We start from the raw sequence: 15357 nt of genomic DNA on the forward strand, positions 1-15357 counted from the left end.
GAAAAGGAAGAATGGCAAACCAAGTAAGTTACAATCCATTGGGCTGCAGAGACATGAAAATATTTTGCACTTATTCTGAAGGATTTTAGCTTTTTGTTGGATTCCTAATCTTGGCAAGTAGCAAAGCTAACTGAAGGCTGCTTAGAAAATCCCTTTTCTTTAGTAAAAAGTAGTCTAGAGACTTAAGCACAGTCTTTTTCAATGTCAGAGTTCATGCAAGGTATTTCATTTTGATAGAGTTCTTCTTTCTGAAACAGCTTCAGAATGGTTTGGCAGCATCAGCAAAGTGGCATTTCAAGAGATCAGAAAGAGCAAATGAATAATCGCTCAAATTAGAACACTCTTGAATAATACTTTGCTTTTAAAAATTAATCTTTAATACATTTGAAAAAAATGCAATGAAAAGTACATAGTGGCTATGAAACTACTCCCTGCTTTCTTGCATCATGGAACAATACAAGAGGGATGATTTCAAGGAACTTGTGACAGCAATTTTCAGTTTCAGTTTGAGGTGTTCCTGAAGGTTGTAACTTGAAAGAACTACTACTACAGTAGCCATCAGCTGATGCAGTAATTTTGTACCACTTCATCTGCTCTGCATATGTAGTAACTTGTGATAGACCTATGAACCATACCCAAGTTTCAGATTTATTTGCTTGCAAAAACATATTTTAAAAGGTTGCTCATTTCTTTAACATTAGCACTGGGTAATGCCATACTGTTACAGGTTGGTGATTGTGCTGCCAAATTTTCTAGTTTTTCATAACTCCACCATCAACATTTCAAATTGCTAAAATATTTGACGTAGAAAACTGACTTCTGCCAATTTCACATAAATATTTTTCATAAAGGATTTTACTCTGTACCCTACATATGCACTCGACAGAATGTAATAGCTTCTAAAGCACCAGTTAATTCTGTTGAGTGGCTTAATCCCATTTTGTCTAAGTATGTATTTTCATGACTGATTATAATGGCACAAAAGCAATGATGATTTATCAGTTAGATAATAAACATGTTTAAAATTGTTTATGTAACTCTATGATAAACCTGACAGGAATATCATGCCAATGTCTGCACACATTCCAGATTTCATTTCCATTTCCTTATTAACATGAAAAGCAAAGAACATGAATTACAAAGGGGCAGATCCTCAGCTTGTGTAAATTGTCAGATGGGCCTATGGTATCTTAAATCCAGTTGAGGATTTGCACCAAAAAGTCTAAGGTACCTTTACAAAACTAACTCAGACCCTGGTTCTGTCAACATACCTAAAATTGATAAATCTAAGAAATACAATGAGGTTAATAAAGATCTGTTGTGTTGTGCTTATATAGTGCAGTATATAAGGTACTGTCTGTTAAATGCCCAGTGTGAAGATTTCTGAAATACCCAGAAATGAGCAATGAAATAAGAAGTTGTGCAGTTCCTGGATTTCATCTGTAACCTAGATCCTTAACATTATTTTAACATATGGGGATGAATGGGGTTGCACCTAATTGCTTTACCACTATGCACCTTCCCTGCTTGAAAACCTGATCATAGGAAGGATTTGCCTCTCCTTTTATTCAGAGAAGACCAAACAGCATATACTCCTGGGGGAATTCTGCGCCACTGTGCAATGCAGAATTTTGCAGAAATTAATGTTGTGCATGCAGAATTCCCTTTTTTCCCCACAGAAATGGGCTACAGAGATGTTGGCTGCCATTAGGGGCCGCTGGATCCACCAGAGCCCAGCTCGCAAATAGAAGACAAGGCTCAGGGAGAGAACTAGAGGGTTCCCAGCAGCTGCAGTTCCCAGCATGTCCTGAAGGAAGGAGGCGGTGGCATGCAGGAAACTCCGTACAAGCCCAGGACCCAGCATCCCTCTGGATCCCTGGAGACTAGGGGGTGTGAGTGTCTGGGCTGAGGGGGCTGTGGCTGGGCTCTGGGGAGTTGGGGGTGTGAGTGTCTGGCCTCCTGGCTGGGCTCTGGGGGGGAGGGGTGTGAGTGTCTGGCCCCACGCCTGGTCTCAAGGCGGGGAGGGGGAAGAGAAACAGGAACTGGGTTGTCACAGAGGTTTCTTTAACTCTCTACCCCTCAGGAAATTTTGTGTGACTTGCTGACGGGTATTTTTAATTAAAATACCAAAATAATTGAAACTGGTGTGATTATATAGTGGTATTTTGACAAATAACATTTGCAGAATTTTAAAAACTTGTGCGCAGAATTTTTTATTTTTTGGCACAGAATTCCCCCAGACGTAAGCATAGAATTGGTATATGGGAGTACAGGGATAGATGCAGTGGCTACACCACACACTCCCATCTTTACATCAAACCTTTGAAAGTTCATATGTGCTCCATGCAGTTAAGGCTCCTTTGATTGGGACCGGAGTGTGAATTCCCTTTGGGAGCAGGTGTATTTTTGAGTGGATGTTGATGGGGGAAAGGGGGAAATTAGGTGCTTCTGTAAAGCTCTGTGCTTTGCCCTCTCAATGGGGCAGGGCAAGTGATTCCTTAGGAAGCTATGCATCCAGATTATAATAGGAGACCAGGCTTCACTGTACATAATAGCTTCACTATAAGTTGGAGCATTTGCTCTCTCTTGATACCTGGTATCCACAGAAGGGGGAAATCAAACCTAGCCTTCACCACCACCCCAAAGAGTGGTATTTATGAGAAATGCCATTATTTATCTGGGTTCTCTGACCCTCCATCCCCCACTGGTTTACCAGCAGATGGTATGATATAGCTTCAACACAATTGTACAATATGATCCTAGCAAAACCTATTTTCATGGTCAAAGATGTTGAAACTGTCAGCTCTATATAGTTGTAGAAAGACATATGAAAGAAAAATTGGCTGGCGATTTAAATATACTTAAAACACATCAAGAAATAAACCCATAATAGTTTTGCAGTAGAATGCACATTGCAGATAGACAACACAGAAAGAAATTTTCCATTGTAGCCTGCTATTCTGAATTATGCTATTTTCTTTCACAAACACCTTGAATTTGAATATATACACACATACAGAAATCTGCCCAGCAGAAAGGGAAAGTTAATCTGTGCAGGAGAAAGAGCTTTCTTAGGGGTTTGTCCAAGACTGTGGAACAAGCTTGCACAGGATCTAAGAGCCGCCTGAAGCCTTGCCACATTCCATACCAAGTGTGAGGTGCACTTTTTTGACATTGCTTTCAATAATACAAGCACATAGCACAGCTGATATAAAATAAATGAATACATAATATATATTAAAAATAAAATAGAATAGAATAAAACAATCCTCCCCTAATTATCTCTTTGGAGAGAGAAAAAGGGAGGAAGGGAGGGAAAGAGACACATGTGACAAATGCCTGTCACTTACTGTTTACTGCATTTCTGGAAGGTGTTTAGATGTTACGGTTGTATGAGTGGTATAAATACCTACACAGAACATTTTCTCTTTGGACTTTACAGCCTTATTAAACATCCTGTAAGTCTTACTGTAAACTTGGCTACTTTTGTATTCTCTGTCAAGTATACTGAAACAGTGAATAGGTCATAATCTGAGAACTGAATGAAAATGCCTTTTTAAATAAGAGACAGAGATATGAAATAAATGGCAGCCAACCACCAAAACTAATCCCAAATAAATGCAATAATTTAACTTATTTCAGTTGAAAATGCCATTCCGACAATGTAAAGTACTTGATGTAATCTAATTCAATAATAAGGCATTATAAGGAATAATTTCTGAGTTACAAGAACCCATGTCCTATCTCCTTTGATCATAATCATCTCATTCACTCACATGGCAAAACAGTGATAAAATATAATGCAACTTACGCAAATTATTTGCAGGTGGCCTTGTCTCCATGTTTTCATAATGTTGCACATGAACTACAATGTTTAGGTCTCTTTCCATGTGATCTGTTGAGCAAGGACCCTGAGGTCGCATAACATCAGCAAGAGCCCTGAAGAACAAAAATTAAGCTCAATTAGAATAAATCTGCTGCAAAATCTATAATGCAGTTGCAATGTACTCTGGTCCTTTTAGTTCTCGACGTTGTACATTACAACATATGTACTGCAGAGTCACAGTTTAATAGGGGCCTGATCCTGCTCCCATTGACATCAAAGAGAGTTTTGACACTGACTTCAGTAGGAGCAGGACTGGCACTACGTGTATGCTATATAAGTAGCTGATCCATTACTGTGCCACAGAAAATAATTGGCCCCCTGCAAAAGCCCTGGCCTTAGGCAAAGGAATGATATGGCATGTGTTATTAATGTCTTCAGGGTTCAGTGCAAGTGTTTTCAGTTCTGTACCTCACTGACCGTTGTTTGCCTCCTTTTCCACCAGATTTGGACCGTTTAATCCATTTTTAAAGAGAATGGATGTTTTTACTAGGCACTATGCCCAGTTTAGTTTAATTTTGTGTAAAATTACATACAGTATCCTAGATACTGCATCTGGTTTATAAATTAATAAATAAATACATTCACTAATGAAAGTCGAGGCAAATACAGTCCAGCCCTTCCACTGAACCAGTGTGACAGGAGTTATTTTCCTAGTTGTTATGTGCTATATTGAAATATTGAACAGTAACTCCATATAAATGTGTGGGTTACAGATAGAGAAATCTTGACCTGGATCTTGCTCTCAAAATGCAGATACAAACTTTGGTGCACATAAGATACACAATAATATGTTCCCTCATGTTTGTGGAAATGTTTATGCTTTTAGAATGTGAGGTACAATTCTGATTGTGTTACACCTGATGATACTGTAAAAAGTTAGAAGAAGGTAACCAAAATTATTTAAAGTACTGAAGCAACATTTCAATATGAAGCAATACTTATACAGCAGGAGTAGCAGAGCTGGCTTACATAGCTGAGAAAAAGGCCACTAGCAGAGATCTCATAGGGGTATGTACAATATGATCCTGAAAGGAAGATTATATCACAAACCACAGTTTGAAAACAAGTTATGGACTGAAGCTGGGAGAGCACTCCTATCTAATGAACGTATGCAGAATTTGTTTATACAAAACAAATTGTTTATGTCAGCATTATAGATTTAATTCAAGAGGCAGCTGGACACATTTTTGGAAAAGTAAGAAATGCAAATGACAGATCTCACCTTCATTCTGGGAATTAAAATGGTGTAATCTCATAATGCAGAAATTAGTATTTCCCAAGTCTAGGAGACCAGGCTTTTAGAGATGGCCTTTTCGTTGCCTTTAATGTTACTGTAAATATTATTCATTATATACTCTAAATAACATCCCACATGCTACCCGATTAACTGTTCCCTGTGTTTGAAAATACCAATGAAGTCTTCACCATTTCAAAGGGGGTTCAGGGAGTTAGGTATCCGACTCCTATTATTTTAAATTGCTTTTAAAATCCAAACCTTAGAAAACCTGGGCACATTTTGATTGTCTAATACTAATTCAAAAATATGTGCTTGTTTGCTAATTACTGAATATTCAACCAGGCACTAAGAATGCCAAAAGCCAGGATAAAAGAAAGAAACCTCTTTATCTGCAGGGTGTCTTTTGTTGTTTTTTCAACTAAACATTACCTCAATTTGTATTGTAGTATACAAGTAAAGGGCCTGATCTTTCAAGGAGCTGAACATCTCATTCAAGATGCTGCACACTCTTATCTGTCATTTATATCAATGAAAATTAAGAATGCTCAGCACCTCATAGAACCCAAGAAAAAAAATATATATAGGGTGACCAGATGTCCTGATTTTATAGGGACAGTCCTGATTTTGGGGTCTTTTTCTTATATAGACTCCTATTACCTCCTACCCCCGTCCCGATTTTTCATACTTGCTGTCTGGTTACCCTATATATATAGGAGATCAAACACAGATGACATATTATTGTCTTAATTAATATTACAGTTTAAGAATCACATTCTACCCTTTTGAGGATTTGCTCAAGTAATTTTAAATGTTAGTGGATGTTTACGCACCACAATGACAACATAAAGTACTTGGTATAGGATGCTTGTTTTTCTGAAACTGTATGTAGATACAACAGGTTGTTGGTTAGGGCTTCTCCCTCCGTGCATTTGGCTAACCTGAGTAAATATGACCATGTCTTTACTCTTTACCCATATATAGTTTTTCACTTGCTGACTTTGCTTCTGTATTGTACCTCTATTGAGGTACAATACAGAATGGTAGAATGGTACTATCTTATAAATATCTGAAGACGGTGTCATTAAAGTTCTCACTGGGAAATTAAATAAATAAGAGACTTATATTGGCACTATACATATGCCTCACATTTAATGAATTTAAGAAAATACATACTACAGGATGAGATGATAATCTTCAAATCAGAGACACTGTCTGTTCCCTACACTGATAATGATGGAAATCATACATATATGGAGCAATGTCTTCGACCTATCAGATCAGCCCAAAGCTATTAAAGAGTATCACAAATCTTCAGGATATCTCTTATTGTAAGATTTTCCTCTCTGGATCTATAATGCTGTTTTAAGAAGTTATAAAGCATATCTAGCCAGGCAATTCCCTTATGGCTACAAGCTTGAAGAGGTGCATACAGATGTGATTTCATGAAAGGTTAGTTGTCGTTTTTTTGCTTCCAAAAGTGGGTCAAAGCCAATCTGGGAAATAATTTCACACAAAGGATTTCAGCATTTTGGCAATCCAGACTATTTTTGTCCCCAAGTATACTCCTTTTGGAAAATCAGCACATTCTAGAGGGTGGGAAAATTCAGGTGGTTCATAAGATATTCAGGAGGCAGCTTTCAGGTAGGTTCATAAGATATTCAGGAGGCTGCTTTCAAACTATCACAAACGTATAAGTTATAACAAAAACAGGAGCTATAACATTGCAGATCTGATTGCAGACTTTGGCCTTTAGGCCCTTTACTGCTCTTGATTTATGTGCACATCTCCCATGTGAAGTGGGGCAGTATATGATGCTGCGTTTTTATTTACAAAAAAATCCCTTCTGTGCAGGAGAGGTAAAGTCTTTTGAAAACTCTGCAAGGATCACTTTTTGGGGTTCCTTTCCTATTCACCCCTCAAGGGAAATGTTTCTCTACTTGAACTGGCAGTAAAAGGATGCGGCTTTGCAGCCTAGAAATCCTGTTGAGCCTAGTGCTCTGATGAACACCAACCGCATCCTAGGGCAACAACTTGGGGAGACAGACTCCCTCTCCACTGCTACCCAGTTTCCCCATCTCACCTGGCAACAAAGCTCCCTCAGAAAGGAGGATACCCTACCATAAGTCTTCCCACCACCACGACATCTACCTCTACCTTAGTACTTCTCATAGGAGATAGAAGATTCAGAGGGAGAATTAATGCTCTCTTGGACACATCCCTTTCTTGGACACTAGTTCTCTTTCTTTGCCTATGGATAAAGAAAACACTTTAATTCTCTTAACTTTGAACAAATTTACCTAAAGAAGACCAAGAGGTAGCATTAGGAATACACGATACTTTAGAATCCTATGGAAAGCATATCATGAGCCATCTTTCTCCCCGTCCCCTTATCTTCTTCCACCTTCACCCAACACCACAATCTAAAGAGAATAATATATTAAAATGTAACAAGGGTCACACTTTGCCTTGTTTGTCTAAACTACAGGAAATACCTAGCATCCCTAAAAAGGTATGAATTAGTTTGATGAATAAATCTGCTTTCCTTGTCAATGTTTTTTATGCATTTTAACTGACAAATAATCTATAAAACATCAAAATGGCCATTTAATGTCAAAACAAATGTCTTCATGTAGCAGCAAGCAGAGTGCAGTGTATGGTAAAAGAAACCATATCTGATCATTCTAATGCCCAGGTTGTGACACTCTTGTTCACATAAGTACGTTACTTGGCTAACAGATCTATGGACTGTCTGCATAAAAAAGTACTCCACAAGATGAGTAAGAATGACACAGTCTAGCCCTAAATTAGACAACATTCTTATTCCCTACATGCATATACAAAGTTCCAGATTAAAAGTAGCTTTCATCAATGTAATGTGACTAAAAATAAAGCTTTGCATGTTTTGGTCATTAGTAATAAAATAGGTACACCAGTATATTGTGTATTATATTTCCGGTAAGTAATGCCACTCTTTCTTTAAGTGAATTTGTTTGTAAAGTTAAAAGGATTCAAGTGTTTCAGGTATCCATTAGCTAGTTAAGGAAGCTAAAGCAATAGTGTCCCTCCTTGTTAGCTATATTCTCAGCCTGGCCTGGGAGATGAGACACTGTCAAATGAGGGAATAAAAAAGCAAATCAGCTTCTGTGTGCTTCTCACTACCAGCCAAAATGGACAGCACTGGAAACCAAGCAAACTACTGTAATGAAAAATAGTGGGGTAAAATCTTTAACCAGGATTTCTAACATCAAGTCCATCATTTCAACATGGCCTAACTGACTCACTCATGAACAGGGCTTTATAATTTATATTATTTTAAAAATGAGATTGCATGTAGGCAAAGCATAGGAAGCCATGTTCATTTCTTATAGACCTCATGGGGATTGGTGCCATATAAGAAGGTAGCTGTCTAGATAGGATATATAGTGTCTTACTTACTGTTTCTATGAAATGTTTTTTAGCAAGTACTTATGTTTACATTGTAAAACTTTGTGCGGAGCTCTGCCCTCCTTCTTTCTCCCCCAGAATTCTGAAACAAGTCAGGATATGGTGCTTTGGTTAAACTGCTTCAGGACAGGGAGATTGCCATTCATTTTAAAGGGAACTGGGATTCTAGTTCCCTTAGGCAGCCTCTGAAAATCTCAGCTACTGGGTGAAAAATTAAATTAGGCATCCAGATTCCCTAGATGGTTTCAAAAAATCCCACCGTGTATGTTTGTGATGAGAACTTTTGAAAAAGTTGTAGCAATTTCCTAACAGCTGTGGAATATCCATTGTGTGTACTGAGTGGGCGTCTGTTTATCATCCTGACTCTTGTAGGTTCCTACAACCTCTGAAATAATCCTACCTTAAGAGATCTATGAATAAAAAAGTACATGAGTTTGAACAATATTAACTAATCAGGGCAACAGCTGTCCTTTCTGAGCCCCACTTCAGCAAGCTAATCTATATACAGGTCTGAAGGGGCTTAGAATGATATTCCATCCCCTATAATTCTGTATCCATAGGCTTAGGGATAGAAATATCATTTCAGAACCTTTCATACCTGTATCTGATAGAGAGAAAATAGATATATCCTTTTAGAGGTTTTTTAAACCAAATATTTCTACTACTGGAAATGTGACTGACTGATCTAACCAGAGCTGAACAGAGATGGATGCACTGTTTTCACCTTCTCTCTGTCATGTGTTTGGTTGTTTAGGGTTTTTGGGTTTTTTTTGGCAAATGAAGTGTCTAAACTCACCTGCTGTTTTACCTGCATGTCTAATGGAATGAGGCTGATGTGAATAAAGCTATTTTACCAAAGCTTTGGCTAACAGATACAGGGTAGGGTGTATAATTTTTTTCAGGATTCACGTTTTCTTTTTATCAATTTAGTGGGTCAGGATTCTCAAAATGTCTTACTATTTATACCCTGCTTAACAAAGACGGTCTCCCCAGAATTACCACAGACTCATAGTGTTGAGTTGACTAAAAATTCTATAGTCTGCTTTGTTCCTCAGTAGTAAAGATGAATCCATATCAGCCAGTATATAAATAGCAAATAATTGCTAGTGAACTGGTGATGCATTCGCAGCACTATTTTTGGTGTCTTCTCTGTTCATTTCAGGGGAGGCTGTTAATCACAAAGCAATACAGAAACTTGGACAAGAAATAAGGCTCCAGGTGTTGTCGATCTCTTGAACTATCTTTCCGAGGGTGACTCCTGAGCCAAGCTTTAAAGCTCTGACTGTGAATTACTCCATTTCTATTGACCACCAGTCAGGGAGATAGAAAACCTTCTGCCACACTGCATGTCCGCTAGAAGGTGTCGTTGCAATTGTATTTCATTTCCAAAGTTGACCAAGATGCTGGAATCAATTTAGACTCTTTAATGGCGCTATTTGCCTTTTAAAAAAAATCTGCAAATGTCTTTCCCCATCTGTTTTACTTTCCTGTGTCTGGGATTAGCATAATGAATCAGACAGACTGAAAACTGGACAAATATGTTATCCCTTGATTCTAAAGTGCTGTGACAATCTGGATGCTGGAGTATGATGTTAAAGCAATTCGGCGGTGTCCTGAGCTGCCCACCTGCCTACCCACCAGCAGGCAGCCAGTCCCTGGAGCAGGCAAGTACACAGCATGCCTCACTCTAGGTAGGGGAGGTTCTCTTTGATGTAACCCAGCCGTCGCATTGTGGACACACAGAGTGTAACACATACACGACAAAGACTTTTATGTTCCATATTTGGTTACATTTTGCCTCTGTAGCAATTGGGGTGGGGGGAGGAAAGGCTTGATATGCAGGCAGCTTGGTTACATTAAATGTTAGAATCCTTCTACAATAGGTCCCTTTTAGTCTCTCCCTCTCTACCCCCCACCTCATTTTCAGGACAAAGAGCTCTCACACTTTCAGGGGGTGGGGGAGGGAAAGTCCTGTCAACACCATTTTGCAGTGGGAGAGGGAGGGAGGGATGGGATTTGTTTACATCCTTCTGTTGAGAGATAAAAACCTTGTCGGGGGAACCCAGCAGCCCCCCTGGAGGCTGATTCAAGCCCCGCATTTGTGGCTGGACTTGGGCTTTTTTGTTTTGAGACAATATTTGCAAGAACAGTTATTGGCTCTTGTAGGGGAGGGGGGGCGAACACCGCAGGTTAAAAACGGGTTAGTGGCCGGGCAGGCTCGGTAATGCTGTCTGGTGCTCCCGGCCGTGTGAGGCAGGAGCCGGGGCTGGGGGGCAGCCCTGCTCTCCAAAGTTGGTGTGTCTAGTCTCCCCCTGCAGCGGAGCCCGGCTGGCGGGAGTTGTTTGCCTGGCAGGAACACATGGGCTCCGGTACAGTCTCCGGGTGGGGGAGGGGTCCCCGCTGCCTGGCGCGGCGCCTTACCTGGACATGTGCTCCCGCTGCGGTCTGTGCGCCTTCTCCAGCCCCAGCTTGGTGAAGATCCCCACCAGCACCATGACCGCCACCACCCCGCAGATGATGTAGACGATGAGGTTGGTTTTATCCCTGGTGGGGTCGTGCAGGGGGTCGTCGATGCGGGCAGGCGGCTTCCCCGTGTTCATCCACACCGGCGTCTCGTAGTTCGTGCAGGTGTTTTGGTCCAGCCGGGTCTTCTTGAACTTGCAGCAGAACCTGAAGCCACAAGTGCCGCAGCAGAAGACGAACTCCCCCGAGCTGCAGTTGAACGGCGGGTCCCACTGGCCCATCACGTCGAAGTAGCCCCGGCAGAAGTCCGGGGTCGGGGGCGGCTCCGAGGCGTCTCCGTGCTCCCCAAAGCCGGAGTGGTTCCCCCCGGAGAGCACCACGATGCTGCCCAGGTGCTGCCCGGCTTTCTCCTGCGCCCGGCACACCAGCGTGAGCAGGTCCGCCACCAGGCACCCGAGGGCCAGCCGGAGGAAGCCGTTCATCCTGCCGCCCAGCCCGGCCGCTGCGATGCCGCCGCCGCCGCTCGAGCTGCTGGCTGCTGCGCTGCGCCAGGAGCCGAACATGCAGGGGCTCGGGCCGGGCGGGGCGGGGGGCCACGCGCTCGCTCAGCCCGCTCGCGCCTGCAGCAGCCGGGTCCGCGCGGGCAGGGGCAGGAGCTGGGCGCCGCGCCGCCCCCTGCCTGGCGGGCTCCCCAGCCGCGGCAGCTCCCCGCGAGCGGAGCGAAGTGAGCGGCACTTGTGGAGCGTGCGGGAGAAGGGGAGCGGAGCGGGGCGGGGGAGGGGGAGGAGTGGAGCCGGGCGGAGGGGGCAGAGATGAGAGGAGGGCTGGGGGGGAAGGAGCCGTGGGGCTGGGGGGAGCGGGCGGGGTGAGGTGCCGGCTCCGCAGAGCAGGGGAGAAGCGGGCGCCGGGAGAAGCTCCTCGCGCAGCCTTGTGAAAGCTGCCGGCACCGGGGAACCCCCCTTCCCGCGCCGCGTGAGAAAGCCCGGCCCGTCCTACGAGAAAACTCTCGCCCTCAGCAGAGGGGCCCCTGGAGCCCCACCCGAGCCGGGGGGCTGGTGCATCCTGACAGCGTCCGCCAGGGAGCGCGGCGGGGTGCGCGGGCTCCCTGCAGCATCCAGCGGACGGGCCGGCGCTGTCACCCAGGGGAGAATCCGATGTGGTGGGCAGCGTGGCTAGGAGCGATGCGGATTTGGAAAGCTAAATCCGTCTAGCGAGGCGCCTGCAGGAGCCCCAGCGACGCCGCCTAGGCTGACAGTACCAACAAGCACAGCCAGAGCAGCCCGCTTCGGCTGGAGCTGGCCCCTGCTCCCTGTCCTTCGGTTACATAACACGGGCCTCGGCGAGGAGGGTGGTTCACACGCCAGCCAAGGTGCCACAGCTGCTCCTCCCCCACCCCTCCGAAGCCCTGACCTGGACATTGCGGCCTCTTTCTCCCCGGCCCATTCCCACCCCCAGCTGCAGCCACTGGCCCGTGGGGAGAGAGCGTCCCGGGGGGGATTAAAGGGACAATCAGACACACGGCTCAGCCCTTCTGGAAACAAGCGATAAGAGGGACTGAGAAATGCCAGAGGCAGATGTCTGGGAAGAGGCTGGAAGCCTCGCTGAGATGATCCCCCCGAAGCCTTTCTTCAGGGGAGCCCAGAGAGTCCCGTGGGAGACGAACAAGGACCTTTGCACCAGTTTGCAGTGACTTTGCCTTTACTGCGCACCTTTGGATTCTGACCTCACGTCCCTCAAAATGGGGGCCGGATTTGAACATATACGGGAATTATATGGTACTTGGCGGGCGGGGAGAGAGGCTGCCACTTTCCTGATACTTGAAGAGAACAATTTACTATGTAAAACCCTTCTTACTCCCTAATCCTCTTATCTGTCTCTTAAGATTCACTTACCTATATAACGAATGCAATATAGGCCAGAACAATTCTAAACGTGTGTGTATGAGACTATGGCTATTACATGGCAGGGAGTGTAAACATGGTGCACTAGTTCTAGCCAATGCTATGGAATGATCGTACCTTCTTGTCTTTCATACCTGAACTCCCTTGTATCATCTATTTAAGAAAGCACTTTATCAGCCAGTAAGGCTGGCTCCAGAGGACATCCTTACACCTCCGGCTATCAGATGCACAATTAAAATAACTTCACTCCCAACGCGTCTTTGATCCTAGGAAAGACTTCTCAATGATTCACTCCATCCTGGTTACTCTACTTTCTCATCTCCACCACTTGGTTGGAAATCACCGGCAGAAATAGTGAGAACATTTTCCTGAACACTGTGCTGCCACCAAATGCTAGGAGAAGTCCATTAAAGTGTGGCTTAGCAGACTGTGGGCTGTGTTTTAAAGCAGCTTCCCATCTCCTCTTTGTATATCTCAGATTGCCTCACCAGGGCCTCTTTGCTGTTATCTCTAAGGAAGAGAGGTTTGCTGATGGGCTCTGAAGTTGCGTGTGCAGGGTGGCAGGTCACAATTTGGTGGTGGTTCTTCCCCACCTTTGCGAGAGGGCTGGATTGCCGATGCATTTCCAGCGCTTCAGCCAACTTCCTATGGGAATTAAGAGTCAGTAAATAAGCAGAAAGGTGAATCAGAGGACAAAGCAGACGTTTGGAATCGGAGAGGGCTGTAGTTAGCTAATTGCGATCCTTTGCCGTCTCTTAAAAATAGACTCTAAGTACAGTGAGTCTACTGAGCATTTTGACAGGAAGCCTGGCATCCCTGGTCAATGGGTAGGAAATAAAGCCATGAAATTCCACAGCAGAGGAAAACAATCAGTTCCATTCAAAGCCAGCTTTCTTTGGTGTTAATATTTAATTCCTAAAACCTCCATCTTCATCTCCCTCTCTTTTCAAATCTCATCAGCAATCATCTCTCTCCTTCCTTGCCTATATTTCTCTCTGCTATTATTTATTATTTAACTCTGTAAAGCACTTTGTGGTACAGTTTGTACTGAGGATGCAGCACAAAATGAAGCTGTACCATATTTATAATCACATACGGAGATATAGGTCCCAGGCCTGCCAAGCACTTGAGAAGGTGTGTCACTTTGACGTTTGTTAGTAGAATCATGTTCTTTACAACAGCAACACATGGTTTCCACCAAGTTACTACCAGCCACTGTAGTGGTGGACACTCCATATATTTATCTAATAAAAATATTACTATAATTGTTCCTGGCAGGCATCCTTGTCAGTCCCAGGAGTCAAACTAAGGATTACATGGGCATGGAAACGGGATGACTTTCTCACCATTAAACATGGTCTGTCTGCATCAAGGTTGAGCCAAGTTGGTGAGGCATTGAGGAAGTTTGCCATACCACTGCCCTTGCTGTGCTTGTTTTATGGCTAAACAGCATTTGGTCTCTAAGTGCACCAGGCAGCACCATTCATTAAACATGTAAAATAATTTAGTTTGTAACACTATGTGTATAATATGTTGTTTTAGTATTGTATTTAGCTATCTAAAGTATTAGAGCTAATCACTACAGCATCTCTTTATTGACAATGGGGAAGTAAGGTTAATAACCTTCATTCAAGGTTGAAAATCAAGCAAGAAATAATAATTATGAATTAAACTGAATGTTGAGAGCATTGTGATAGGCAAGTACTCTAGCGATGCTGTGTACAAGCCAATTGCAATTGCTGTGTTTAATAAATCCATATTTCATATTTTTCATTTTATAACAATATTGACTTCAGGGCATTTCCCTGGGATTAATGACTGACTAGGGTGAAAGGCTCAGTAGAGGGCCATAAGCCATCAATTCCTTCTAACCAGTCATTAATGCCCTGCACCTCAATCATTATTATTAAACAGACATTCCAGAGTCATGAAAATTACTACAATAGTAGCCAGACAGTACTCAATCCCTAGACAGTACTGATGCGAGAGGCATTTGCTCTTCTGAGAAGAAGTGTTGTGCCAAACAAAGGAGATGATTCCTCTATACAAGTCCTTTGTCATGCTGTTTTTGGAGTAATGAGTACTGTTTTGGTCACTGATCTTTAAAGAGGACATTTAAGTGTTAGGAAGTGTCCAGAGGATAGCTTGAGACATGGGGGAAAGGGTTCAAGAACTAAATGTGTTCAGCAAGTAGACTGCAGGAGAGCTGTGGTTTACAAATTCTCAAGGTGGGTCCCATTATTTACTATATTTTTTTGAACCTGGTTTGTTTCTTTAGAATACCTAAATGTCCTCCTTGCATGGTGATGCAGCATGCCACCCTGAGCCCTGACTGAGGTCAAGTTCCTCCATTAAGAGAAGGCTGAACAAGTGCAATGGCCCAATTACCATCATACCAGTACATCACTGTCTGAAAATCTGGCTAT

General features: G+C 43.0%; 1 protein-coding gene across 2 annotated transcripts in view; it reads right to left on the reverse strand.

The window, feature by feature from the left end:
- Nucleotides 1-11564, reverse strand: part of SHISA9 (shisa family member 9) — a 245333-nt gene extending 233769 nt beyond the window's left edge. The window contains exons 1-2 of one of the 2 annotated variants that reach the window (XM_039493292.1): nt 10989-11564; nt 3812-3939 (exon numbers count right to left, since the gene is read on the reverse strand). In XM_039493292.1, the coding sequence (XP_039349226.1) occupies nt 3812-3939; nt 10989-11512 (652 nt within the window). In that variant the 5' untranslated portion in view covers nt 11513-11564. The remainder of the gene's footprint in view (nt 1-3811; nt 3940-10988) is intronic. The other variant, XM_039493293.1, reaches the window with a different exon arrangement.
- Nucleotides 11565-15357: the final 3793 nt, after the last annotated feature.

This window comes from Mauremys reevesii, linkage group 10, assembly GCF_016161935.1.
Source record: "Mauremys reevesii isolate NIE-2019 linkage group 10, ASM1616193v1, whole genome shotgun sequence".
Lineage (NCBI taxonomy): Eukaryota > Metazoa > Chordata > Testudines > Geoemydidae > Mauremys > Mauremys reevesii.